We start from the raw sequence: 27,890 nt of genomic DNA, 5'->3' as shown, positions 1-27,890 counted from the left end.
CATAAAAGAAAATCATACTCCATATGACCTTGAACTATAGAAGTGCGTCCTTCATTCCTACTGAAAAGACCAAAAAACGGGGAAATTGATGCATTTCAAAGACTGACGTTTCTATTAAAATGTACACTTTTTTTTGCGACATTGAAACGTAACACAAAGGCTGTGTTGTAAGAATACACATTGGTTGCGTGTACAATTAATATATTAATGAACCTATATACTTTTTTTATTAATTAAGTCGCCCACTGCCTTTAATGGCAGTCTGGTGTACACCAAACGGAATGTAGACAGAACTCAACGAATGTTACAGGTGGCAACAAGCGGGGCTAACTCTCGTGTGCAAAATGTATCTAGCAGGCGAGACTTTTTATAGCCTCCCCTTGTCAATAGACAGATTGGGTCGATTGAAAAAAAAAATTGAGAAGTCGCCCCATGTGAAATGGCTTTCTGTTATCATTGCCTGCCTTGTGCTAGGCCTGCTTTGGACTAATGAAGACACATTAGATCTAGATAGTGGATCTGGTATTGAGTTAAATGACTGGAATTACACGGAGGATTAAAACAGGAACAAAACTAGGGTGAGTGAATAGACGAGGTAGATTTTACTATTAACCATTAGGCTTAGTCCATTATACAAACATTATCTTTGAATGTATGCATTAACAAAATAATCTAAGTGCATAACATATGAATGATTAATGAAATTAATGAAGGCCTATAAATGATCCACAAAATATGAGTAATTTATAAGAATAAATGATCTAATAAATAGAAATATGAGTGATTTATAAGACTGATAAAAATAAATGATCTAATGACCAGAAATATGAGTGATTTACAAGACTGATAAATACATAATCTACAGACCTAAAACATGAAAGATCTTAGATCTAACATTAAATGACCGTTCAACCTAAAATATAAAGGATTTCTGGGACTGATAGGCCGAGCAGGATAGAAGTATAGGCTACACGTTTTGCTTATAGCTCCCACATTCTTGGCAACCCCCCTTTCCCCCAAAACATTGACCGAATGAGTTTGTTATGAATAATAATAATGATAATGCCTTCGATCCCGAAGATTAAGGATGAATGCAGTGTTTCACATGACAACGCAAGCCCAGTTGCGACCTGCATATTTTCCCAAATTTCGTGCTGACAAAGCCGTTGTCCGCTGGCGGTCTGTTTAAGTTTTCTTTCCGTCTTCTGGTCTTCAATAATGAATCTCAAATGTTTGTCCCGCAGCCTTTGTGAGAGCTCTAAAAATTGTCTCTTTCGGAGGCCATCTGCTTCCAGCTACTTTCCGCTATGTCAGAGAGGGCAAAATGGCGCTTGCGGGGGTACCGCTGTTACGCCATCCTCCTTTGAGCTCGCCAAAGAAGATGGCCTTGGGCACTGTCAATGTTCTTGTCTTCTTCCTGTACGTCTGTGTATTCCAATGCTGACACCGAATGTCACCAAGTCATGAACTTAACCGTGACAACAAATAGAAAGACAGAAGTCACGGACATATAACTTGTTTATTGAACATATAAATAAAATACAGGCACAGTTCCGGCAAATGAAGTTTCCAGTTTCAATTAATATATAATAAAAATAGCTAAATATTTAGAGTCTATATATAAACTCTATAACTAAAATCAAATGGACCTCATTCACAAATCGTAAACAAACCACATTTAGCCACGTGGTTCTCCATGTCTTCTATGACTGGGGGCTGCCCAGGTTGAGGCGGGCGGTAGCTGATCAGTGAGGCGCGAAGACCTCTCCCACCGTCAGAGACAACCCGTGGCGTCCATACATTACGCCAATCAAGTTGGACTTATAACCCGTAACTGTTGTCTCCCGTGTTGTTTTAGCCGCTTTGCAGCAGCACCAGAGTTTCCTCTCCGGGGCGCATTCCTGGGCCTTGGATAAAGGGGTCATGGGTGGCCCATGCGTCATGATCCCTCTCTCGACCTTGCTGATGTGATCCAAAGGAACGCATCGCATTACATTTGGCACCAACTCAGTTGCAGAAGCTGCCGGAGGGAATTTCATAGCTGATAATCCCAACGCCTAAGGGGCTTCACTCCTGATTTCTCCTCGAGGTTGTCTCCTGAAGCCTCAGTACCGCAAGGCAGCGGGGGTTTGAAGTCAGAGTACCCCTCTCCTAGATGAACTGCCTTACTAGGCTGACGAGCTCCATCTGCCCGAAGCTCCCGGTTTTGTGGCGCCAGGTATCCGCCTTCACCCCTTCACCTGTTAGTAAGAGCAGTTTCGCCGGGCTTAATATCTAAGCCACACGAGCAGGCCAGGTGCTGGACTTAGTTGTCAGAGGCTATTTGAGACGCATGCCATTAGGAGTACTTTATAGACAATGGGAGCTTAACCCCATTGACACCCCTGGCCATGACAACCTTTGAAACCATGTCTTCTATACAAAATTAAATCCATTAAGGCTGTCACGTGATGCGTTTTTTTCCCCATTGTTTTATCAATATTAAATGTTGTTTGTTTACGATCGGTGAATGAGGTCCATTGTCCTAGTCTAGGGACAAAACCCCCACACTGTTTTACTATAAGTTATATTCCACTAAAAAAAACAAACAAAAAAAAACATCTCACAAAGTAAAAACGATTCAAAACAAAAACAATCTTGAAGTCAAAGACGTGAATGCCCCCCCCCCCCCACTTCCCTTTCCACTTTTTTTTTCCCAACTAAATTTAACAGGAAACCCTGACCAGAACTCAGTCCTGACAGGCATACGGTCGTCTCCCGTGCGGGATAAGTGTCCGACCCAGCGCCGCTGTCGAATAGTAATTAGTTTTTTTTATATACTGTGCACGGTGGCTGAGCTGTAAAGCGCTTGGCTTCTGAGCCGGGGGTCCCGGTTTCGAATCCTGGTGAAGACTGGGAATTTTAATTTCGGGATCCTTGGGCGCCTCTGAGTCCACCCAGCTCTAATGGGTACCTGACATTAGTTGGGGAAAAGTAAAGGCGGGTTGGTCGTTGTGCTGGCCCTCGTAAACCGTAGGCCACAGAAACATATGACCTTGACATCATCTGCCCTATAGACCATAAGGTCTGAAAGGGGAACTTTTTACTATTAGTTGGTAAAGGTAACGGCACTCGGTAGTTGTACTGGCCACATGACGCTCTAGTTGACTGTGGGCCTTAGAAACATATGACCTTGACATCATCTGCCCTATAGATCTAGAAGTCGGAAAGGAGAACCTTACTTCAACAAAATATTTTATAAAATCATACATCTTTGTTGTGGTTATATGAGAAAAGTCCCTACCTCCCAAATGAATACCAGAATATTATATAAAATTGTCTGTACTATGTCTCTCAAATTTTTCATATATATATATACATATATAAGTGTATATATTCAAAAGAAATATATAAGTAATGCACACTGCTTTTTGCAACTAATTGAAGTTTCTAGAGTTGACAGTTTTCAATTGACGCTGACAGTTCTGTCCCTTTGATTGCTGTCACAAATGGCGGGTATTCTCAGATTTTAATTAAGACTAGATTGAAACAGTTTAAAGTGCTTTAGTCAACAGAGCTCATGCTTTGCTCTCGAGATACCGTAGTTGTGGGAAGAACTGCACCCACTCGTTATATTTAAAGGATGGTGTTCTGGAGTTTAATACTTTTTTTTTTGCTAGTAATGACTAAAAATATAGGTATATATAGATATTGAAGATTTTCGCGAGTAACAATGTCAGGATATTTTACAAAGTTTGTTCGTGTGGCATTTTACGTCTCGAGAGACGATCTTTTCCCTTTGCAACTTCTTGTGTGACTAAAGAAGCCAATCCTTGATACACAGCTGCGATAGCAGGTTGGGCATATATAATCACCAGGCGCCGTTGCATTTTCATCCTTCTTTCTGCTTCTGTTGTGTATGACATCTGCAATCCGTGACCCTTCCTTTATGCTCTCTCTCCATGTGGATCTGTCCAGTGCCACCTCTTCCCAGTTGCCAGTGTCGATTTTGAAGAGCTTCATGTCGCCTTTGCATACATCCGTATAACGTAAAAGTGGGCGACCAGTGGCTCTCCTGCCTTCTATTAGATCGCCATACAGGATGTCCTGTGGGAGTCGACCTACTGACATTCTACGAACGTGGCCAAGCCAGCCAAGGCGTCTGCTGCTGATAACAGAGCGGATGTCCTGGCACCCTGCTCTTTGTAGCACTTCCTCATTGGTTATCTTATCTTGCCACCTTATTTTAAAGATCAACTCACTATGTATGTCTGAGTGGTAAAAAAATGTGTACACTTTATTTCTCCCACACCCAATCTCAGAACAAGCTGAAATTGTGCACAATTATTTCTTTTACCTGACAACACAAGAGTCAATTTTTAAAAAGTTAACCAATTAGTTAATTAAGTATTGTTAATTTATTATTTTGTTTGGTATCATAAACAAGGGAAAGAAATTTACTTGACAGATGTGGTGGTATAAGTTGAATTACTCCCCTTGAGGAATCTGGAGCCCTAAGTAAACATTCGGTATGCATTTTAAAAAAATGATAATGTAAGCGATACCCCCTTCTTCCCTCCCCCTGTCACAACTGGGCCAGACACGTGACAGGATGGGGTCATAGGGCATTGAGAAAACTAAAATCTAAACGAAAATGGTAAAAATATTTTTATCGTACATTTTTACATGTCTAGGTCTATCATACATATAATTACATGGTTGATCCAAACTAAGTGATACGATTACACTTAATATAAGCTTTTTTTTTTTTTAAAGTATTTTAATTTTTTTTTAATTTTTGGATCTATGGGCGCCACTGAGCCCACCCAGCTTTAATGGGTATCTGAAATTAGTTGAGGGAAAATTAAAGGCGGTTGGTTTTTGGTCGATCAAAAACATCGGCGTATCCGGTGAATGAGGGATAGCTCCGTAATAATTTTCCTAAAACAAACTACCAATCTAAAAATGACGAAAAAAGGGGATAGGCGTCGCCATCTTTTCTTAATCTGCGCATTGAATACTTCAAGATTGAGTGGGCGTGCTGTTGACGTGAAAGAAACAGGAACAGAAAATATCTGACGCCTTTGGGAATGTATTAACCCTCTTGCCACTAAGTCAACACTTGTTAACCCTATCTACCCTATCTTTATGTATACAATGATCAATGTTTGTTCCTCGAGACAAGAGACGGTGAGATGAAATCTACCCAGTTGATATTAACCCTTGTCCGCCCAATCATGCCCACCCTATTCGTGTCCATCCTACTCATGTCCGCCCCATCCGTGTCCGCCCCTAACTTGTCGGCACCCGAGTACAAAGTACTGGTTCGATGGCATTAAGTTTAATGTTTTCTTGACAGTATATTTTGTTTACATATAATTTTTAATAACCAGGGAAACGGATAAAAAACAGAAGAAAACTTTGAGCTAATTTAGAAGAAAACTTTGAGCTAATTTAGAAGAAAACTTTGAGCTAATCTAGAAGAAAACTTTGAGCTAATCTAGAAGAAAACTTTGAGCTAATCTAGAAGAAAACTTTGAGCTAATTTAGAAGAAAACTTTGAGCTAATCTAGAAGAAAACTTTGAGCTAATCTGATCTACAAAGTTTGATTTGGATTGACACGTCGTTAGCTTACATGTAGCAGAGGATTGTGATGTCAGTACAGTGCCGTGTTTGAATTTTTAAGAGTCTTAAAATGAAATTCGTAGTTTTATACAAATTTCGTGAAAACTGGTTTCGGTCAAATTCAAGTTGAAAAGTTGATGCGTAGTTTACTCATTTACGTCTGCTACCTTAACCTTGACTGGAAAGGTCAAGGTAAGAGCAAGAAACTCTCGTCTGACTGCATAACATGTTGGTGGATGTCATTTTGTTTAAATTTCTTTGCATTGAGTGCATTTACAAATAGACAGGAGGTTGGAAAGTTTTGCCGAGAGAGCTAGAGAGAGACAGAGACAGACAGACAAAGAGAGAGACAGAGAGAGAGAATGGCAGAGAAAGACAGAAAAAGCGTGAGACAGAAAGTGAGAGAGAGAAAAAGTGTGTAAGAGAGAGTGACAGAGAGAGAGAGAGAGAGAGAGAAAGAGAGGGAGAGATAGAGAGAAAGAGAGCGAGAGATAGAAAGACAGAGGCACTAAGTAACTAAGAGAATCAGGGAGAGACCGAGAAAAAAAGAGTCAGAATGAAAGAGACAGAGAATGAGATAGTCAAAAAGAGAGAAACAGAGAAAGAGACAAAGAGAGAGAGAGAGAGAGAGAGAGAGATGGGAAGGTAAATAGTTACAAGGTCAGAATCGAGGTTCGCAATGAAAAACCTCAACAATAGATGAGGCTGAGTTGTAGATGATGATGATGTTGTGATGTTAAGTTGCAGATGATGATGTGATGATGAATTAGTTGAGTTGTAGATGATGATGTGGTGATGTTGAGTTGTAGATGATGATGTGGTGATGTTGAGTTGTAGATGATGATGTCGTGATGAATTAGTTGAGTTGTAGATGATGATGTGGTGATGTTGAGTTGTAGATGATGATGTGATGATGAATTAGTTGAGTTGTAGATGATGATGTGATGATGAATTAGTTGAGTTGTAGATGATGATGTGGTGATGTTGAATTGTAGATGATGATGTGGTGATGAATTAGTTGAGTTGTAGATGATGATGTGGTGTTGTTGAGTTGTTGATGTGATGATGAATTGTGATGAAGTTGATTTGTTGATTTTTTTTGTAATGATGTTGCAATAAAGTTACAACTAGGCTGTATTTGGTGTTGTGATAATGTTATAGTTATCTTGTTATATTAGCGTGGGAGGGGAAAGGGTTAAAGCTTTACTAAGAAAGTGTTACGTGTTGATGTGATAGTGTGTGTGTGTGTGTGCCCTGCGTTGAAGATGAGATAATTGCGTCATAGTTATTACGCAATTGAAATATTGTTATGACTGGATACAAATTTAATACGTCATTGTAATCAATACATCCTAATCATGTGACCACCCAAAAGCTTTTCGATTTCCTGCTGCTATTGTTTACGACAGTATAGTGGCGTACATGATTGATGTACTTTACATACAAAAACAACAACAAGAACTAGGTTTTAAAACTTAAGCATATCCCCAATACTAAATGTACACAATATGAGTCCTGAGTCAGGAACTACAACCACCTAAAACTTTAGAGCATCAATAACATGTTTTACTATAAGAACCCCCCCCCCCCCAATTAAGAAAGTCAAATATTAAATGGTTTTCGTTGAGAATATTTATTTAGCGCTCGTCTGAAACTTCTCCCTCAATAAAAACACAAATGTATAACCTTAACCAGTGATTCTAAAAACTTATTGATTCGGGGACCCTTTTATATAGTAAAAAAAAAATGGAAAGTTAAGTTCCTCTTTCAGACCTTGCAACCTATAAGGCAGATGATAAGGTATTCTGTTTCTGTGGCCCACGGTTAACGAGGGTGTCATGTGGCCAACATAACGACCAAGCGCTTTTACTTTCCCCAACTAAAGTCGGGTACCCACTAGAGTTGGGTCTGGGGCGCCCTAAAAATCCCGAAATTTAAAATCCCAGTCGTCAGCGAGATTCAGATCCGGGACCCCAGGTTCGGAAGCCAAGTGCTTGACCTCTCAACCTCCGCGCCCCCACCCTTCTATATAGTCAGGACTTACCCCTGGACTTACCCCTGGACTTACCCATAGACTTACCCATGGACTTACCCCTGGACTTACCCATGGACTTACCCATGGACTTACCCATGGACTTACCCATGGACTTACGGACTTACTCATGGACTTACCCATGGACTTACCCATGGACTTACTTATGGACTTACCCATGGACTTACCCATGGACTTACCCATGGACTTACCCATGGACTTACTTATGGACTTACTTATGGACTTACTTATGGACTAACCCATGGACTTACCCATGGACTTACTTATGGACTTACTCATGGACTTACTTATGGACTTACCCATGGATACCCATGGACTTACCCATGGACTTACCCATGGACTTACTTATGGACTTACCCATGGACTTACCCATGGACGTACTCATGAACTTACCCCTGGACTTACTCATGGACTTACTCATGGACTTACCCATGGACTTACCCATGAACTTACCCATGGACTTACTCATGGACTTACCCATGGACTTACTCATGGACTTACCCATGGACGGATAGTACAGAAGTTAAGACTGTAAAACAAAGAAACACAGGTTGATGGAGTGTTAAATTGAAAGTATAACTTTGGTTTAAAAAAGACATTTAACAAAAAAAATTGAGACTTGAATGAGTTTGAATTGATTTTCTGAAAGTATTTAAGATCGGCTCCATGTTTGTAATTAGCAACCGCAAATATCCACAACTACACTTTCTAGTCGATTTCTTTTATTTGTAATGAAGCTCATAACGTCATTGAATCCACGTTCTACCAAAAAGGTGATGGAAGTCAACGATTTATTTTTTTTTCACAATAATCTACAATGCAGGATATAAAATTGTCATCTTTTTTTTAATGCAGCATTTGTGCTATCCCACAGACCTATATAGGTAATATATATATATATATATATATATATATATATATATATATATATATATATATATATATATATATATATATATATATATATATATATATATATATATATATATATATATATATGAATATATATATATATATAGGTCTGTGTGCTAATCCATGTTCGAATATTGGTGTGTGGATATTTCATCAGGTGGTACTAGTGTGTATCTGTGATTAAGACCTGAGTTTGTTCACTCGCAAAAGAGTTCAATACCCAGTCGGGAATATCCAAGTGGAGACTGTGTTCAAATCCAATGGCTGCCTGGTCGTGCGGTTTGTGTGCTGGACTGTCGTTCAGATTTATCGATGGTCCCGGGTTCAAACCCTGCCCGCTCCCATCCCCCGTCGTCCTGCGGGAGGTTTGGACTAGGAAGTAATCATCTTCAACTCTAAAGGAACATCCGAAACATGTAAAACATTTTACAAACAACATCTTTGGTTTAGGTCGTCATTAAATAGATCTAGTACGTAATAGACACATTTTAACAGTAGTGAGGGGTGAGCTGGTTATTATTAAACTTATACGATCATCTTTTCATCTTTCATCGGACCCCCAACAAACGTCTCTCGGACACCCGGGGAGTGCGCGAACCACAGTTTGTGAACCTCTGATCTAGATTAGTATTCTTGAGCTCTTAGAGAAAAATAAACATATTTCGAAAACCAAAATTTGTCTTCAGCATTCAATCAGAGTTCCTTCCCTTTTTCTTTTTCGCGTTATGAATGCGTAGTTACCTTTTATGAGAATTTATGATGTCCATAAAATTATTGACAATATTTTCCTTTTCTTCATACATGCTTTGAAATGATAATATTTTTGTTCCAATTTTGTATAAGAAAATCAAATACTTTTCCCCCCTTTATTTGCCGTCTCGTAGGTGTACAGAGAGTCGCTATGACCTCGCAATGACCTGGCTGATTATTATGCAAATGAACCCTGTCTAGATATTCAACGGAGGTAGGTGTCATTGATGTAGACATATATATTCTAGTCAATATTGGATTATGACCGTTGTGGTCGCTCTCGCCTTTTCAGCCGCGAGCATTTGGAAAATTTGATTGTATTTGAATTCCCCCCCCCCTCCCCTTCTATCTATGGCCAACTTAACCGTCACTTTTTTAGAAAGATTTGACTTGGACAAACAGACGGGAGGTGCTTCGCCGTGTAATGTCGTTGCGAAATAAGAGAAAGTAACATTTTCAAATGTATCGTCCGGGTTTTCCCGTTTATCTTGTTTCCTTTTTCCCGTGTGAGTTTTTTGAAGTTTTTCGCCAGGCGTAGAGTCTGTCATGGTGCTCTAGGTTTAATTGTAGGTGTAACTTTAACTCTTTCTCTCTTATTTGACGATGCCATTGTTGATTTGAACCCCATTAAATTAAGAAGAGGAAACCGTGCCTCATATTCTGTTTGACTGCCCCAGACTTGCTGATCTCCGTCTCGACAGGTCTGGGAAACCCAAAATTCTCGACCTGTATGGCGACATTTATGCACTACGCAAGACAGCAGGGGTTCTGTCCAGGGCTTTTGCAAGAGAGGATTTGAGAGGCCCTCACTCAAATGGAGTTTGATGATGATGATGATGATTAAATCAATGTTTTTTTTTTAATAGACATTAATTTGTGTCATGTAAAAAGATAATGCATTGCTCTTCAAGTCTATACAAAATAAAAATATTTCCTGATAACAAAGTTATAGAAGTTTAATCACAACAGGAAGTGAGCTACGAATGAACGAAATGAATAATTCCGGTGATCATGGATAATAATTACGTAGGGAAAGAGTTAAGTTACAAGTGATGGTTGCTTTTTTGCTAGAGTGTGAAACACTAAGTCATGGTACTTTGTAACTGTTGTGGCTCTTCCGCGGTGTCGGATGTAATCAATGCAATGATCATGAGGTAACCTTCAACCAAATCAGGAACGCCGGCGAAAGGCCAAACAATCAATAAATAGTAGTCGACTCTAGTATCAAAACAATCATGAATACTTTAATACTCAAAAGGGATTCGTCCAATGTTTTTCCGTAAATCAGTATGTCTATTCTACTGCTCTACACGAAGCGTCTTCTTTTAGCGTCACTTAGAGCGTTCTTGTTTTTTAACCAACCTTACGTCATCGTCGCTAAGTAAAACTTTCCCCCTTATTCCCGAAACAAATAACTAATTCCTAATCATGTCATGGTAACCAAGTACAGGCTTCAGATGAACTCACGTGATGCTGTGAGGACATGTTTTGTATATGTCTTCTCGTAAGACAATGGATATGCCCACGCAGGGCCGGCCTTTGGTAATTGGAGGCCCTTGGCGTACATATTTCATAAATGGTGACAAGTTGGGCATCTGTAATCACCAGGTGCTGTTGCACTTTCACCTTTCTTTCGAATTCTGGCGTACCGTACGCCATCTGCAATCTAGGACCCTTCCCATAGGCTTGATTTCCACGTGGATCTATCTAGTGCCTCTTTTTCTCAACAGTGTCGACTTTGAAGAGTTTCTTGTCATGTTTGCATACATCTATTCTGTATACCTTAAAAGTGGTCGACAATATAAAAGAAAACAAAGTAACAAAGACAGTTTGTGTGGAAACACAAACTCAAAATCGGCCCCCCGAAGTGGCCCACCCAGGCAGGTAAAAAAGGCAGGTTTCAATATTTTCAGAAAGAACATCAGAATGAAATTCTATCAAAGACAAATGACAGAGAAAAATGGAGAAAGAGGATTTGACAGATCTTGTGTAGTGCCCCAGCGGTCCAGCAGACCAAAGAATAGGTGAATGTGAAGTTAAATGTTAAGCTGGCCTAACTGATGTCTTATAATGAATATCTCATTGATCTAATTGTTTTGTAAAGGGTCAATCTCTTATTCAAATCATCAAGAAAAAAACATTTCCGTAAAAAAAAAAAAAATCCCCTTGGTTGAGTGTTCTATTTCCTCGGTGCAGGCGTGCAGTTCACGCGATAATATGAAAAACTACTTATTAATTGTTGTTTTAAATTATGTCCAACTTATATGCATACTAAATAAATTTTTTCTCTTTAAAAAAAATAGTTAACTTTTTGTGTAAATGTAGTAGTTAGTATGACAGAACTTACCTAACTTAGCAATACAAATGTAAAAAAAAATATTAGACAGCAGGGTTTGCATAGAACTGTATGTGTTATAGTACTAAAGAGCCTCAATGTTTGTTACTATTAATAGTGAATAGTTGTAAAATTGGTGTATTTTTATGAAAAATCTGCTTGCATAGATAATTTTTTAAAATTAGATTGTTCACTTTCGGAAAAGAAAAAAGTAGCCTTTGCGTCAGAACTTTGAATGATCTAAAATACCATGATGTCCGATTTTCATTTTCTCTTCTAGTTTCTGATATCTAAACGGGACGGACGGACGGACGGACAGACATGCCACACAAAACTAAAAGAGTCTTTTCCCCTTTCGGGGGCCGCTAAAAATCCACAGATCTTAAGATTCTGTAAGAGGTTTCTTTTCAACAGCGTGAAGAAAAGTCTAAAAACATTATTCTATTTTTGAGTTGAGGTTGAAGACTGAACATTTGAATTTGATTAATGGATGCAGTGCAATTAGAGTAAAAACCGGACATCTTCACAATTAAGTACAATGACTACCGGACGGACATCACGACCCGGAAAAGGAGGACATGCCCTCCTTTAGCCGGATATCTGGAATGCTGAGATTCACTTAGAATGAGTTATTCGATTTACTGGCCAGGTTGTTTTTTTTTTTAGATATTAAACTTTTCAAAACTTCAGTCGGTCACAGTTGCCAGATTTTTTCTCAGTTTGAACTCGTCAAATAAACGTGAAGGAGTTTCCCGCTACTAGAAGTTAGTCAGCACTCTCAAGTTCACTGCAAGCTCCTGGCCAGGTTTAACCAAATACTCACACCACCCTTCATAGGTTCCACTTCATTTGCATAATTATTTCTTTTCTTTTCTTTTTAGTCTCTTTCTAAAATAACTTACGTGACGGTGTGTGTTTGGGATTGCCCCTCTGTCCGTTTCAGCTCATGAGTATAGGATTTGCAGTTTTTAAGGAAATATTTCTCTGCCCTTTCCCCAATGAGTGTCATGTTATTATAGATAAGGTCTTCAGTTTTATGCATTTTTCTTTTACCTTTCTTAAATTATAGACTTCTCATTGTTATATGATTTTAAAATAGTCAGGTTAGAAGTAGACCATATGCAATTTGCAACAAAAAAAAGACCATACCTCCTCTATACAACTTAAAGAGCGATTATTGTTCTCTTAATAACTAATGAATGTTAGTTTTTTTTTTTTAATTTACCCCGAAACCCCCCACCCTCCGGTAGAAGAATCCTGGTTAGCGAATGAATAGATCTACTAGACATTATAATAGTTCAATGATAGAGCTTTAGATCTGGATTTAGAAGACGATGCGCACAATTTTCCTGAACATTAATTTATTGAACTCTTCAAGGAATGCGGAAATACCCGAAGATGTACAGACAGTCCGTTCAAGATACATATTTGCTCTTGCTCAAGCCAAATTCAAATTTATTTATTTTACTTTGAAAAATTATAACGGTCGATCTAGAGTATTCTAGAGTCTTCCCTGTGTGGGCCGATATATATCAACTGTCAAATTTTCTTGGAAAATCGTTAGAGCCGTTTTCGAGATACGTGTCCAGGTTCCACCCAGGTTCCATGAAGGTATGAGTTGAATAGAGGTATTGTAGAAAAGAAGGCGATTACGTCCTACACGTATCCTTGTGCTCATCGTATGCATGCTATAAACTTAACTCTTTCTCTCCGTAATTATTTACCACATTCTGGTGGAATCAACGCTGGTATCGTCAGTTAGGAGAGAAAGAGTTAAGACCCTGTTAAGTCATTGGTTTACCTGACAGACAGGGTATGCTCTACATCAGTGATGCCCAAACTACGGCCCGCGGGCCAGATCCGGCCCGCGACGTGGTTCAGACCGGCCCGCCAAAACATCGGCACAAAAGATAGGAAATAGAAAAAAAATTTAAAAGGTTGAAAATTGTATTTTCTATGTTAGGATTCACTTTTTCCTTTGATGGATTTCATTCTAATTTTTCGTCTTGTAGTAGTCACGTTAATTTTTTTTTTCTATAAGAACACAAGTTGTTGTTTTTTCGGTGACAATAATTAACAGTTGTTTTAGAGTCTTGGATAGTTCTGCGGCTGTCTTAAGCTAGCCGTGTCCTTGACATCTCATGTGAATAACACAGCGCATCTCTTCTGCATTATTTTGTGTCGTGTTCTGCCGTTCCATGTCACATCAGTTCGTTATTGTAATGGGATGGTCGAAGAAACGAAAATTGGAAGTTGAAACTTTCAGGACAAGTGGACAGATCTTTTTTTTTTTGGTAGAACATAATAAATCAATATGTTTGATCTGTACAGTAATGTTTTTAAGTAACATAACATAAAATGCATTCTAAAACAAACCTTTACAAAAATATTGAGGCATTGTTGTCTTGCGCCGCTAAGAAAAGATCGGGAAGTTACGTCAAACGTTGAGAAGAGTTTTGCGATTGGCGAAAATATTTACCAAGAAGTCTAGAAATGAGTCGACTGTAATAGAGGCTACAGAGTTGCTCACATTTTAAGAAGAGAAATGAAGCCTTAAAAGTGATTGCTGGCAGAGATGGAATACAATCGTCCAGAAAAAAAGCAACAGTTGTAGCTTTCAGCTTTTCTGACATGAAAATTGCAAAATGAGTGAAAGATGTTAGTGAAAATCCAAATTCAAAACTAAATGACAGAGCAGCAGATTTCGAAATCATTTCTATTGCCGCTGAGAAGTGACACCAACTGGAACTGATTGACTTACAAAGCCAGACTTCCCTGCTTGAGAAATTTCTAGCAATACAGACTAAAGATTTCTACGCCTTGTTGTCCTCATAAACTTTGCACATATGCAAAAACAATTGCTGGGTATGGTCACAATGTTTACAAGAACTTAATTTAGTGGAAAAACTTTCAGTTACAAGACGCCTGAAACCATTGTTACATATTGACTTATGTGTGTAAGTAGATCTACAAGCATACATGGGATTGTGATAAAACTATTTAAAATGTTTTAGTCTCTATTTCTTTTTTTTTTATCTTTCGTTAATGTGGCCCGCGACACGAGTGTCGGAAATTAAAATGGCCCGCAGGCCGTATAAGGTTGGGCACCACTGCTCTACATAAAACACTCAACCATTAACTTACACATACAAAAAACATAACCTAATAAAAGACTCGTACTAACGCAAAGATTAAGGCACATTTCTTACTCTATATGCTAGGACTAATTTGTACAAGTCATCCTTTTTTTCTTTAGTGCAATAATAGCATGTAACGGGTTGCCTGAATCAGCCAGGAAAACCAATGGCTTAGAAGAGTTTACGTCACTGATTAACATGCATGACTAGATTCTTTTTTTTTTAATTGAGCGTCTGTAATTTAGATGAAATGCGATGTAATAACATAACACTGTATACATTTTAATTGACACTAAAGATTAATGAGGGGTGGTAAAAAAAATTCCATTGTCTTTTAATCTTACATTCTTTAGTTATTAAGAGAAAAATTATCGCTCTATAAGTTGTAGGCCTAATAAAATTGTTATAGGCTTGCGAGTCCTTGACACTGACTGTAGCGCTAGAGAGGAGGATCCTAGCAACAGAATTGAGACGGTACAGAAGTTGTAGGCCTATTAAAATTGTTATAGGCTTGCGAGTCTTCGACACTGACTGCAGAGCTAGAGAGGAGGATCCTAGCAACAGAATTGAGATGGTACAGAAGTTGTAGGCTATTAAAATTGGTATAGGCTTGCGAGTCTTCGACACTGACTGCAGAGCTAGAGAGGAGGATCCTAGCAACAGAATTGAGATGGTACAGAAAGATCCAGGTATCACATTTATAAGACCGCATCACAAACGAAGAGATTAGAGGCAGGGTCACTGCAGCGATTGGACCCCGCGATGACCTATAAAAACAAACATAAACTAATACTCTATGGCTATTTTACAAGGTCTTCGGGGCTTGCAAAGAGCTTCCTTCATGGAACAGTACCAGGAAATAGAAGAAGAGGCAGACAGAGAAAGCGATGGGAAGAAAACATAAACGAAGCGATGGGCCTACCATTAAAAGAGGTTCTGTCCAAGGCAAAAGACAAGAGAGGAATGAAGAAATACGGTTGACAAATCTTGTATGGTGCACCAACGGTCAAGTAGACTAAGGAATAGGTGAAGGAGAAGTTGTATATAGGAGATATTGTCTTTTTTAAAAAGAGTTGTTTTTTTTTTCTTCTTATTGCTATTCTGAAACTTTCCCATCACCCCAAACGAGACTCCGACTCGTTTAGAATGACCCCATCATAAAGCATGTTCCAATTAACCAGACATCGAAGGGTAACACAGCCAGCATTGTTCGCCTATCAAATCTCAATTAAGACTTGACCTAAATATAGCAAATGCTCATTTACGGCCATGTCAATACTGTCGAGATAGCCGGAGGGCAACAGAGGTTACCACTTTGCTGAATAGTTGTACGGATATCACCCCCCCCCCTTTTTTTTTTTTTTTTGGTCGTGGCATTCGCCTCATGTCAATGCGCATTTTTTTAGCGGCCACCGATAGGGGAAAAGACGCTATTAGTTTTGTGTGACTTACCCGTCCGTCCGTCCCGTTTAGATCTCGTGAACTAGATAAGATAGTGAAAATCCGACATCATAATATTTTAGACCATTCAATGTTCTGATGATGCAATGGCTACTTTATCTGAAAGCGAAAAATCTAACTTTTAAAAGCAAGTATGCAAGTAGTTTTTTTCAGAAAAATACACCTTTTTTTTTTACAACTATTCACCATTAATAGTAACAAACACGGGATGCTAATTAGTAGGGGAGATAACTATCTATCATATTTTTAACATATTTATGCAAACGGTTTTAGATTTTTTGTCAAAAAAATATTTTTTTTACATTTGTATTACTACGTTAAGTAAGTTCTGTTATACTAACTACTACATTTACACTTTAAATAAGAACGCGACCCTTTACAAAACAATTAGAGCAATTATATATTCATTATAAGACATTAGTTAGGCCAGGTTCACATCTAACCTCACATTCACCTATCCTTTGGTCTGTGGACCGCTGGGGCACCACACAAGATCCGTCAACCTTCTTTCTTCATTCTTCTCTGTCATTCGTCTTTGATAGAATTTCATTCTGATGTTCTTTCTGAAAATAGCCTATTGAAACCTGCCTTTTTACCTGCCTGGGTGGACCACTTCGGGGGGCCGATTTTGAGTTTGTGTCTCCACATAAACTGTCTTTGTAACCTTGTTTATGATTTCATTTTTAGTTAGCGAACTAGTAAGAAAGAAAAAAAAAAGTCTTTCAGACTTTGGGATGTTTATTTTTGTTAATACAATAACCGCGATGTAGTGGAAAGGTTCAACGACAACTGTCCGAGATACCAGGCCACCTGGCAACTACCCAGCTAGAGCCTAGAAGGGTAGCTGAATTGAAATATTATACATATCTGCTAATATAAAGAATTCGAAATTATAATTAATTTAAATTTCTCATATCACAAAATAAATGTAGTCGTGAAGATTATGAATATTAAAAAGATATTGGACTCGTTTTGATTAGCAGTGATCGGCGTTTCTTTGTATATATGCATGTATGTGTATATATGTCCCTGAGTATGTGTGTATGTCTCTGTGAACGTGTGCGTCTATGCATATGTTAGTCTAAGTCAGGTGTTCTCAACCGTGTAGGTCGCGACCCCCTTGGGGGTCGATTGACGATTTGCCAGGGGTCGCCTAAGACCATCGAAAATATGGATTGTTATTGTCTGTTCTTCTATTGCTGTGTGGGTGGGGGTCGCGGCAGAGTGGGGGGATTGTAAAAAGGGGTCGCCGAGCATAAAAGGTTCAGAACCGCTAGTCTAAGTGTCCCTAAGTGTGTGTGTGTGTGTGTGTGTGTGTGTGTGTGGCTCTTGCTATATGTGTGTCTCTGTGTCTGTGTGTGCCCGCTATCATTAAAAAAAATCTTTCCTTTGTTTTTCCTTTCTGCTTTTTTTTTTTTTTTTTTTGTATCTCCAGAAAAATAAATTGCAACCAGTAGAAGATGAAATAGCTGAAACTGGATTAGCAAAAGAAATCAAAGAAGTCAGCTAATTATTGAGTCGAACGCAATGAAATTTTACTCAGGGGAGGGGGGCATAGTGCGGGAGGGGGCACAGACCCAGGGGCGGGTAGCGCGGTAAAGGGGGGGGGGAGGCACGGACATCTCAATCAGAAGCATTGTTCTCTCCAGATTCTGAAAGACTTCTAGCACACCAGTCCTGTCACAAAAAGAAAAAAACGATAGTAAGGAAAACAAAAAGTGATAGTTTTAGATTGAGGTTCGATTTTCTGTTGTGGTATCGATTGTCTGCTTCAAGAAAACTCAATCATTTGATGAAGTTGTTGTGTGTTTTTTTTAATAACATATATGCGTCTAGTATCACGTGTTTGTGGGTGTGTGAGAAAGAGAGAGAGGTTGTTTACATATATATGTCTAGCGTCACGTGTGTGTGTGTGTGAGAAAGAGAGAGAGAGAGAGAGAGAGAGAGAGGTTTATTACATATATATGTCTAGTATCACGTGTGTGTGAGACAGAGAAAAAGAGAGTGAAAGAGAGAGAGAGAGAGAGATAGAGAGAGGTTGATTACATATATATGTCTAGCATCATGTGTGTGTTTGTGTTAGAAAGAGAGAGAGAGAGAGAGAGGTTGATTACATATATATGTCTAGCATCATGTGTGTGTGTGCAAGAAACAGAGTGAGAGAGAGAGAGGTTGATTACATATATATGTCTAGCATCATGTGTGTGTGTGCAAGAAACAGAGTGAGAGAGAGAGAGGTTCATTACATATATATGTCTAGCATCATGTGTGTGTGTGCAAGAAACAGAGTGAGAGAGAGAGAGGTTGATTACATATATATATGTCTAGCATCATGTGTGTGTGCAAGAAACAGAGTGAGAGAGAGAGAGGTTGATTACATATATATATGTCTAGCATCATGTGTGTGTGTGTGTGAGAAAGAGAGAGAGAGAGAGAGAGAGAGAGAGAGGTTGATTACATATATATGTCTAGTATCACGTGTGTGTGAGAGAGAGAAAAAGAGAGTGAAAGAGAGAGAGAGAGAGAGATAGAGAGAGGTTGATTACATATATATGTCTAGCATCATGTGTGTGTTTGTGTTAGAAAGAGAGAGAGAGAGAGAGAGAGAGAGAGAGGTTGATTACATATATATGTCTAGCATCATGTGTGTGTGTGCAAGAAACAGAGTGAGAGAGAGAGAGGTTGATTACATATATATGTCTAGCATCATGTGTGTGTTTGTGTTAGAAAGAGAGAGAGAGAGAGAGAGAGGTTGATTACATATATATGTCTAGCATCATGTGTGTGTGTGCAAGAAACAGAGTGAGAGAGAGAGAGGTTGATTACATATATATGTCTAGCATCATGTGTGTGTGTGCAAGAAACAGAGTGAGAGAGAGAGAGGTTGATTACATATATATATGTCTAGCATCATGTGTGTGTGTGCAAGAAACAGAGTGAGAGAGAGAGGTTGATTACATATATATATGTCTAGCATCATGTGTGTGTGTGAGAGAGAGAAAGAGAGAGAGAGGTTGATTACATATATATGTCTAGTATCATGTGTGTGTGTGTGTGTGAGGTTGTGTGATATGGGATGTGTGTAAACAAATCAAATACTCTACTCGTTAGACCGCATCCGTTCAAAGTTTTTAGGGCGTGTTTAAAATGTCAATAGCGAATAAACAAACACTTACACAGAAACTCACAAAACACTCAGAACACAAACACACACGCAAGAACACAATACACACAAAAAACTCAGTGGCGTAGCTAAGAATTTGGGGGCCCGGGGCGCTTGACCTTTAAAGGGAACCACTGCATTTTTGACATTCGACATCATGGCATGAGATAATGTACTTAATAAATATATAAGTCTAAATTTCACTTCGTACAGAATATCAGTAACATTAACAAAAAATAATCATTAAGACTTTTAATGAATAATACCGTTGTTTATTGGCGAGATAATGCACACGTGACAAATCTCAATTCATATCGCCTCACGTCGTGCAGCAAAGGCATCTACAACATCATCTAGACTAGATCAATGCTGTCTAGTATTTTTGACTCCACGTGAATAGCGGTGACGTAATATTTATTACTTACTATAGACAAAAATTAGGACATTCACTTGGGCGAGGAGGACTATCGAATTAGTACCCCACTCCCCACAGCCTAGCTACGCTACTGCAAACACACACACTCAAACACACGCGCTGGTAAATGAGATTATTATAAGCAATGAGTTTATTAAGATATGGTTGTTATTTCATTCAACATTGTATGTCCTAATATAAAGCTAGTCTGGAACCTTAAATGCCTGACAATAAACGCGAAATCATCTTATCTTATCTTTTCTTGTAAATTACAGACGTTCTTTTAAAAGAGGAGATAATTACGTCCTATGCATCTCTATGCTAATGTAGTCGTGCATATCAATTAAAGACTTCATCTCTGCTAAGTCGTTGATTTTCCTGTCTGACTCAGGCAACCCATTCCATGCGCTAATGGTACTGGGGAAGAAGGAGCACTTGTACGAATTTGTCCTAGCATCATTGGCCTCCTTCAGTCGTAGAACGACTATGGTTCATCTCGCACACTTCCTCTTGTGGCTGTGGAGCCCTATTTTGGAGAGACACTCCCGTCCACAAATATCGCAAATTAAGGTGACTTTTGCTTCGCTGGTAGAGGAGCTGGCCATTTTTCGAATTGTTCGTTTTTCTCCCAGGGCTGAGGCCCATGTTCTTTCGCTATCCAAAGCTTTCTTGTTCACTGTCTCTCTCCATCTGGTGCGGCCTAGAGCTATGTCTTCCCAATGGTCAGTATTGATGTTCACTGATTTTAGGTCCCGTCCTAGCATATGGAATAAGAAATGTGCTCTTAAAACATCGCTGTTTATAAGGCAAAAGAAAATCCATGAACATTCAAAGTGTAACATTCTATTACAGACAAGAGACTTATCTCTCTTTGTGGTAGGCTACTGTAAGCCTTTAATTTAAAACGGGACCTCAAAACAATGAACATTGATACTGACCATTGAGAAGACATAGCCCTAGACCGCACTAGATGGAGATAGACGGTGACTCAAGGTGACCAAGAAGGTTATTGGCATTAAAAAAACGCGGGCCTCAGTTCTGAAAGTTCTGAAAGTTCTGAAAGTTCTGAAACAAAAGTATGTCGAAAAAATGGCCGGCTCCTCTACCACCGAAGCAAAAGTCACCTTAACCTGCGCTATCTGTGGATGGGGGTGTCTCTCCAAAATAGGGCTCCACAGTCACATGAGATAGTGTTGGAGATGAACCATGGTCGCTCTACGACTGGAGGAGGCCAATGCAAATATTGCAACCCTGCAAGCTGAACTCGGTCTTTGAAATAATAGCTTTATTGTTAGCGTTTGCTAGTTTCACACTCTTTAGCAGACGACCTGATTCTCCACACAAGGCTTATCTCCCCCTTTGCGAGTTCTGTCAATATTTAAAACAATTAATTAATTACTTGTTGATAACATGATTGATCCATTTTCGATTGATTCGTGTGTTGTCCTCGACGTTAAATAATTGTGCAAAGTTTTAATTTGATCCGAGAATGAGAAATGGGAGAAATAATGTGGACAAGTTTTTGACCAGGCAAAGGAGGGGGGGGGAGGGGTGAAGTGTGAAATTTCGGTTTTCCAGTGAATAGAACAAGACAATGTGACACAAACGAGGTCATCAAGGAACATTTGTACCAAGCTTATATCAACTCCTGTCTAAAAATCCACCCTTCCCATATGAATAGTTAATTCTTACTATAACAGAGTCAAGCATGCGTATTAATAATGAAATCTTTCTTTTCTGTTTTTTTTTTTAATTGTTAGACAACTCTTCACTGAGAGACCTATGAAAACAGTAAGAGTTATTCTCCTTTGAAGACGTCACCCATGAAGTTGTCCAACATCGGAAGCGAGGCCAAACGTGCAGACGGTGACGGAGGCTTTCCTGTTTCCATTTCTGAGTCGGTCAAGTCAGAAGCGTCACACAAATCAGACATAAAAAATGTTGCGGTTGGTAATTTTATTTTTATCTGAAAAACAATAGTAATGTGTTGTCTGTCTAGGTATAGCCTATCCATATAATATAGAGTCCTGAGACACCTTATTACTTTAACTATGACCAAGTTTTGAAGTGTAACCACATTATGGACCTACTTAGCCAAATAAATGATACCATTAAAAAGTAACAATAATTTCAAATAATAACTATTTTAGGACCATAGATCTATATTTAGTATATAGAAAGCTGCTTGTCGAATAATAAATAATTGAACGTTATCTTTTCCCAGACCCTCTTTCTCGGATCAAGTTGAAACTTTTAACAATTATTTATTGTATCTAACAAACACGAATCAATAAAAAAAAATTACCAATTGGTCAATTTATTATTTTGTTTGAATCAAAAAAGGGACATAACTTTTACATTATTGAGATATATAGTTGTAAGTGTGGAGTTCTTCCCTTCAGAAAAAACAATCTTTGTTTTAAAAAAAAATATTTGTAATATTTTGATTGTTATTTTTGAACACAAAGATGTAGTCCTGTACCGTGAGTCAAAAGTTAGGACATGATTTTATGCAATGGGAAGTAGAGTTGTCGCTAATGACAGAAGTCATATAGATCAATGCCAGGAATGTCATTTAATATGTTGGCCTACAATCACAGTGTTTTGAAGACATTTATGTCTTTACGTTTGGTGGTTTAAAACTAATACAGTCATCTGTTTTATTGGCCGAACATTAACGAGGGTTTCATGTGGCCAGCACAACGACTTGACTTTACTTACCCAACTACTATCAGCTAGTCATTAGAGTTGGTAGAATAGCCTACTGAAGAATGAAATACCAATCTTCACAGAGATTCGAACTCGTTTCCCCATGACTCGGAAGCCAAGCGCTATAACAGTCGGCCCTCTCACCAATTATTAATAACTAACAGCAATTAAATGAAAAATTCTTCCTTTTTTTAAAAACATAATTAGCTTGCATTATTTGGTATATTTGGCTTCTTTTTTTTTTCTGTGACAGACAGAAAACATGAATACAACAGGTGTTATAAACATAAGCACTTAACATGCCGTTGGGAAATTTGTTGGGTTTGAATCCCAGCTACGTGATTTATACAGACAGACAAGTTCTAGACAGTCATAAATGAGACACACTGAAGAAATACAAAACTTTTTTTTTTTTATAAGGGCAATGAAAAAAAAAAGTATTATTATTTCTTTAAATCACTTCAAATCGTGACAGCGCCAAAGTTAGCTTGACCTTTAACCTATTTAGTTAGCAGACGACAAATAGTAGCGGACAAATGAACTTTTTTCAATTTTTTTTTCCAAATATAGATCTATGTAGTTTTTGTTATAGACGGGTCTACAGCTAGTAACTTTTATCAACATGGTAGGTGTGGTTAAATACAATATTACGACATCATTTCAATATCAGGCTTGCTATTATACGGTTTGATTAAGTGATATTTATTTTTTGACCTTTGGATTTAGTCTTCTCCTATGGTTTTCTGCTTTAAATTTAACAGTTAAAAATATTACGCCTACAGTTTAGTTTATTGTTAACTCTTTTACTCCGTAACTATTTTCCATGCTCTGACAGAATTGTTCATTTTTCACATTTGTACATTCTACCCCGTTATGATTAAACTTCAATAACATTTTTGTTTGTAATCAGAAAACGTTGCTTTTATTATAGGAGAATGCGTGCTCTTTTTATGTAACAGAAATACACGTTTATAAAACCAAAAATTTGTTTACTTTAATGGGGTCAAATCAACGATTGTACCGTTAATTAGGAGAGAAAGAGTGAAGTTTCCAGGTAAACACTAAACTTTAATACTGCATTGCCTTGAGACCAAGTCACGTGAAGTGAACTTGACCTGTTTCCTGGACATACTTTAAACTCTTGTCATTCGGCTCAATCGAGCGATACTTCAACCGAGGCCAATCGTTACAGAAGGGTTGAACACTGACCTGCGACGTCGCAGCCTGCGGGCAGTTAAGACCGATAGCTCGTTGCCACGTCAAAGGTTGTGACCTCGCATGTCAGTGCTCAGGCCTTCTATAACTTTAACTCACCTTCTCCTATCCCTTAGTCTGTTGAACCCTTGGGGACACACACAGGATCTGTTTACCATCTTTCTCCATTCCTCTGTGTCTTTAGCCTTGGGTAGAATTTCATTCAATGACACGCCTGTTCATTCTTTGATGTTATCTTCCCATCGGTTTTACTGTCTTCCTCTTCTTCTTTTTCCTGGTACTGTTCCCTTAAGGAAGGTCTTAGCGTTCCCCGAGGACCTTGTGATGTGGCCCAACGGCCCAACAGACTAAGTCAGCGGGTCTCAACCTTTTAAGCTCGGCGACCCCTTTTTACAATCCCCCACTCTGCCGCGACCCCACCACACACACACACACACACGCACAGAAATAGAAGACAATAACAATCCTTTTATAGGCGACCCCTGGCAAACGGTCAATCGACCCCCAAGGTGGTCGCGATCCGCAGGTTGAGAACCCCTGGACTAAGTGACAGGTAAAGTAAGTATTGGACATTTTTCACACATGGGGTAAATCTTAAAATAGCAAGCTTTTTAGTGCATCAGGTGTACAGAATACGTAAGTATTGCTAAGGGAAGTATTTTAATTAATCATGACCTAATTTTTTTGTAAACTCTGTAGAATCGACTCGGGCAGAGTTGTGTTTACAGAGCGCCTAAAGGCAGCACGGAAAACCAACTCCTAGATACCCCCTCCCTCCACCCCCCCCCCCCAAGCGGTCCACAAATGAGATTGGACCAAAAGCGCTCTGAGCATGCTATAAGCATGAAAGTAGCGCTATATAAAAGGTATAATAATAATAATAATAATAAATAATCAAAATCGTGAGATCTTTCGCTCGAAGCATAGTGATTTGTTCAGTTGGCATCAGGGATCCTTCAAATATGACGCCCTTGACATTTTTTAGTTTATCTGTTTATCTCAAAATTTCTTCCTTTTCGTACGTTTTTTTCTTCGCTCCCACTATATCGCCACCATATTTCTTAATATCCCTTATTCTTTTTTTTTTCTCTTACTGAATTCTATTGCTTCAAGAACATAAGCGGGAAGATAAACGTCAGACATCAGATTGTTGGGATTAAGTTTTTTACCTTTACCTTTACCTATCCCTTAGTCTGTTGGACCGTTGGGGCACCATGCATGATTCGTCGACCGACCGTCTTTCTCCATTAACTTAAAGAGGAACAAACCCTAATCCCGTTGTTACATAGAACAAAATGTCAAAATTGAAGAAATATTTTAATTGTATTATGATAGTGTATGTAATGCCCACGTGCATGTCCCTTGAATCGGCGCCTTCGACATTACGATCAAAAACAATGGTCGCTGACCTACTACGTCACGAACCAGTCTTACGGCCTGGGGTCACGGAGGTCACGATTGAATCCCCCCCCCCCCTTTTTTTCGGGTATAGATAAGTGAAAATTAAACTTTTTGGGGGGTAGGGGGGTATTTCAGCGCCTTGAACCTACATTATGTTTGCTCACAGCGCACTATAAATTGAATTATTATTATTTTCGCAGATTACGCCCCTGAAAGCTCCGACGGAGATCAAGAATGCGCTCCGGCGTCAGAGGAGAATGTTCGGCATCAACTACGCTCCGCCGCCGACGGCGCAGTCTACTCTCGCCAAGCCCACGTACCGGGCGGTGCTTCCAGAGGCGTTTCAGCCGAACTGCACGCAGTACACCATCACGACTTCTCACAGCTTAACGGGAGACGCGCCCAAGGGGGAAGAGTCCAACTACATCGTCACACGTGTAACGGACAACGGGGGCTCGCGTGGCGGCGCTGTTTACGAGAGGAGACTCGAAAGCGCCAGCCTCGCATCAGCGAAGAACGCCGACATAGCTAGAGCTGCCGGTAATTTGCCGAGAGCCACCTTATCCACGAACAAGTTCAAACAAACTCCGGAGAACTACGAAACACTGGCAAGCCCAAGAAGCAACGCCCCTGACACTTCATCTAAGTACCAGAATAGCCTTCGACTCAACGGGTTTCAGAAAATGGCAATGGCGCCCAAAGATGCGTCGGACCTTCATCATGTCAGCAAAACCCTCCCTCCTGGGTTCAGGGTAAAAGCTCCCCTCGAGTCTAACAATTTGTTCGGATTCAGCAGGTCGCAGACGTCGGATCGTTTGACTCTGCGTAACCATGACAGCAACGTCGTTCGACGCATGTCGTACGACGATGACCTTGGCGTGCACAGGGTGATCCGCGAGGAGTATGTCTCCTTTGATCAAGGTCGACGAGGAAAAGCCCATCTAAACTTCCCGCCCCCGATCCGATTACACGATGCGGTTGACTCCTCAAGAGGAGGCTACCATGAAGTCATGTCTCCACTTCGGGTGGACCCAAAGACAGTCTCCGAAATCAGCGCATTACCCAAGCAGGAAACGAGTGAACCCACAGACGAGACACAAAGCCATTCAGGTAAATTCTCTGCGGTATCGTCCATGGATCTAGCAGACAGCATTATCAAAGCAGTCAACGAAAACATCAACGAGGTGTACCAGCTATGCCAAACCAAGGTCAAGTACTCAGACTTTATAGAAAAAACCCAGCCCCATCGTTTGTCTAGTAACGAAACGCAGTGGAATGGCGCTGAAATCAAATTGAAAGAAAATGCCCTCAACGAACCAAGTTCGAAAAAAAATAATCAAACAAAATCGGCCTTGACATTGCCCAAGAGGACCAATTTACTTCCGAATCTACAACTCCGGCAGCGAGGTTTGTCTACATTGGTACAAGGGTCGGATGCGAGATCGATACTGAACCATCTTCACGATTCCGATTCCAAAGAGGCTCAGGCATTGGTATCGATGTCCGCTCTGCCGGAACCAGAAATAGACTACGACAAGCCGATTACCATTATCATTGAGTGTAACCGTGAAGGCTCCCTGAAGAGCACTCGACCCATCTTGAAACAAACCAGCAAGTCAAACAACGGTTTTGGAAATTTCGAGAAACCGAGAGACGGGGATTTGAATAACAACAAACTTACTCAGCTGAGCTTTGCACTCGGCACTCAGAATGTCGTTGAGCACGGCACTAAACCGGATGTTGATACCGCTACCGACAGCAGGAGCGTTCATAAAAAGTATCAACCTGAAACGAATGAGCTAACTCTAGGCAAAGGGAGACTAGTCAGATTTAATGCGGATCCAAAAATACACGAGTTTGCTCCCACTGATCCTGTTCTTTCCCCTAAATAAGTATTTTCAATGGTTGGGGATTTCATCTCGTCATTTCCACTTCTGGTCATATAAATATCTATTTATTTTTCTGTAGGCCTACTTTTTTATTTACAAGACGAGGAAATAGCTGAGGGTTTTCCTACCAAGAGTGCGGATCCCCCAACATCGTGTTGTCATATACATACAAGCAATAGCAAAAAGATTATTAAAAAAATACAAAGCGTACCTAAGGAAAGAACCGCTTATTGCTGCCATTTACTGAAAATTACAGGGTTTGGCTACTAAATAAAACAAAATTAATTAATGAATACTAAATGTTTAACTAATTGTTAAATTTAAGGATTGATTATCAATACTTATGCAAAAGTTCAACTTGATCCGAGAATGGGAAGTGGGAGAAAAAATCATGCCAAAATGTAACAAGGGGATAAAGTCCATAGATGCATCCACATTTCTCATTAAGTAGCATTTATTCCCCTTATTTCGATAATGAACAAAATAATTAATCATCAATAATTAATTTATCTATTGTCAGGTTTATAAATAATTGTGCTGCAAAGTTTCCACTTGATCCGAGAATGGGAAATAGGAGAAAATCATGTTCAAACTTTTTACGAGACAGACAGACAGGGTTGATATAGCTTTGTGTACCTTGGCCATATGTATTTTATGGCAAATAACACTTCTAATCACACATCAATAAGGGGTGATAATCTTGGTACCCGACTTTTTGCATATTCTTGATTCCGTTTTGACATAATGCTACCAGCTCTCAAATTCATGTCTTTTTTTTTTTATATACTTCATGTTCGGTTTCAATAAAGTTATATTATTTATTCAATAATAAGAAAGTTCTATTT

At 39.2% G+C, this 27,890-nt stretch overlaps 1 protein-coding gene across 2 annotated transcripts; it reads left to right on the top strand.

The window, feature by feature from the left end:
- Positions 1-371: 371 nt before the first annotated feature.
- LOC106055093 (uncharacterized) lies at positions 372-27,890 on the top strand. 2 transcript variants are annotated; one of them, XM_013211229.2, is made up of 4 exons: positions 372-578; positions 9,455-9,534; positions 21,592-21,777; positions 25,357-27,890. In XM_013211229.2, exons 3-4 carry the CDS (start codon positions 21,655-21,657, stop codon positions 27,046-27,048), a joined length of 1,815 nt encoding a protein of 604 aa, XP_013066683.2. In that variant the 5' UTR covers positions 372-578; positions 9,455-9,534; positions 21,592-21,654; the 3' UTR covers positions 27,049-27,890. The 2 variants fall into 2 exon arrangements, with proteins under 2 accessions (XP_013066683.2, XP_013066682.2); XM_013211228.2 differs by lacking the exon at positions 9,455-9,534 and having other exon boundaries at positions 373-578.

Source organism: Biomphalaria glabrata, chromosome 7 (genome assembly GCF_947242115.1).
Source record: "Biomphalaria glabrata chromosome 7, xgBioGlab47.1, whole genome shotgun sequence".
Taxonomy (NCBI): Eukaryota; Metazoa; Mollusca; class Gastropoda; family Planorbidae; genus Biomphalaria; species Biomphalaria glabrata.
Note: the sequence above shows the minus strand (reverse complement) of the source record. Positions and strands in the feature narration are given on the sequence as shown.

Excerpts from the sequence above, each read along its gene's own strand:
- LOC106055093 (XM_013211229.2), top strand. The coding sequence starts at position 21,655 with ATGAAGTTGTCCAACATCGGAAGCGAGGCCAAACGTGCAGACGGTGAC. Across the intron at positions 21,778-25,356 it reads CAGACATAAAAAATGTTGCG|ATTACGCCCCTGAAAGCTCC; the intron begins GTTGGTAATTTT and ends TTATTTTCGCAG.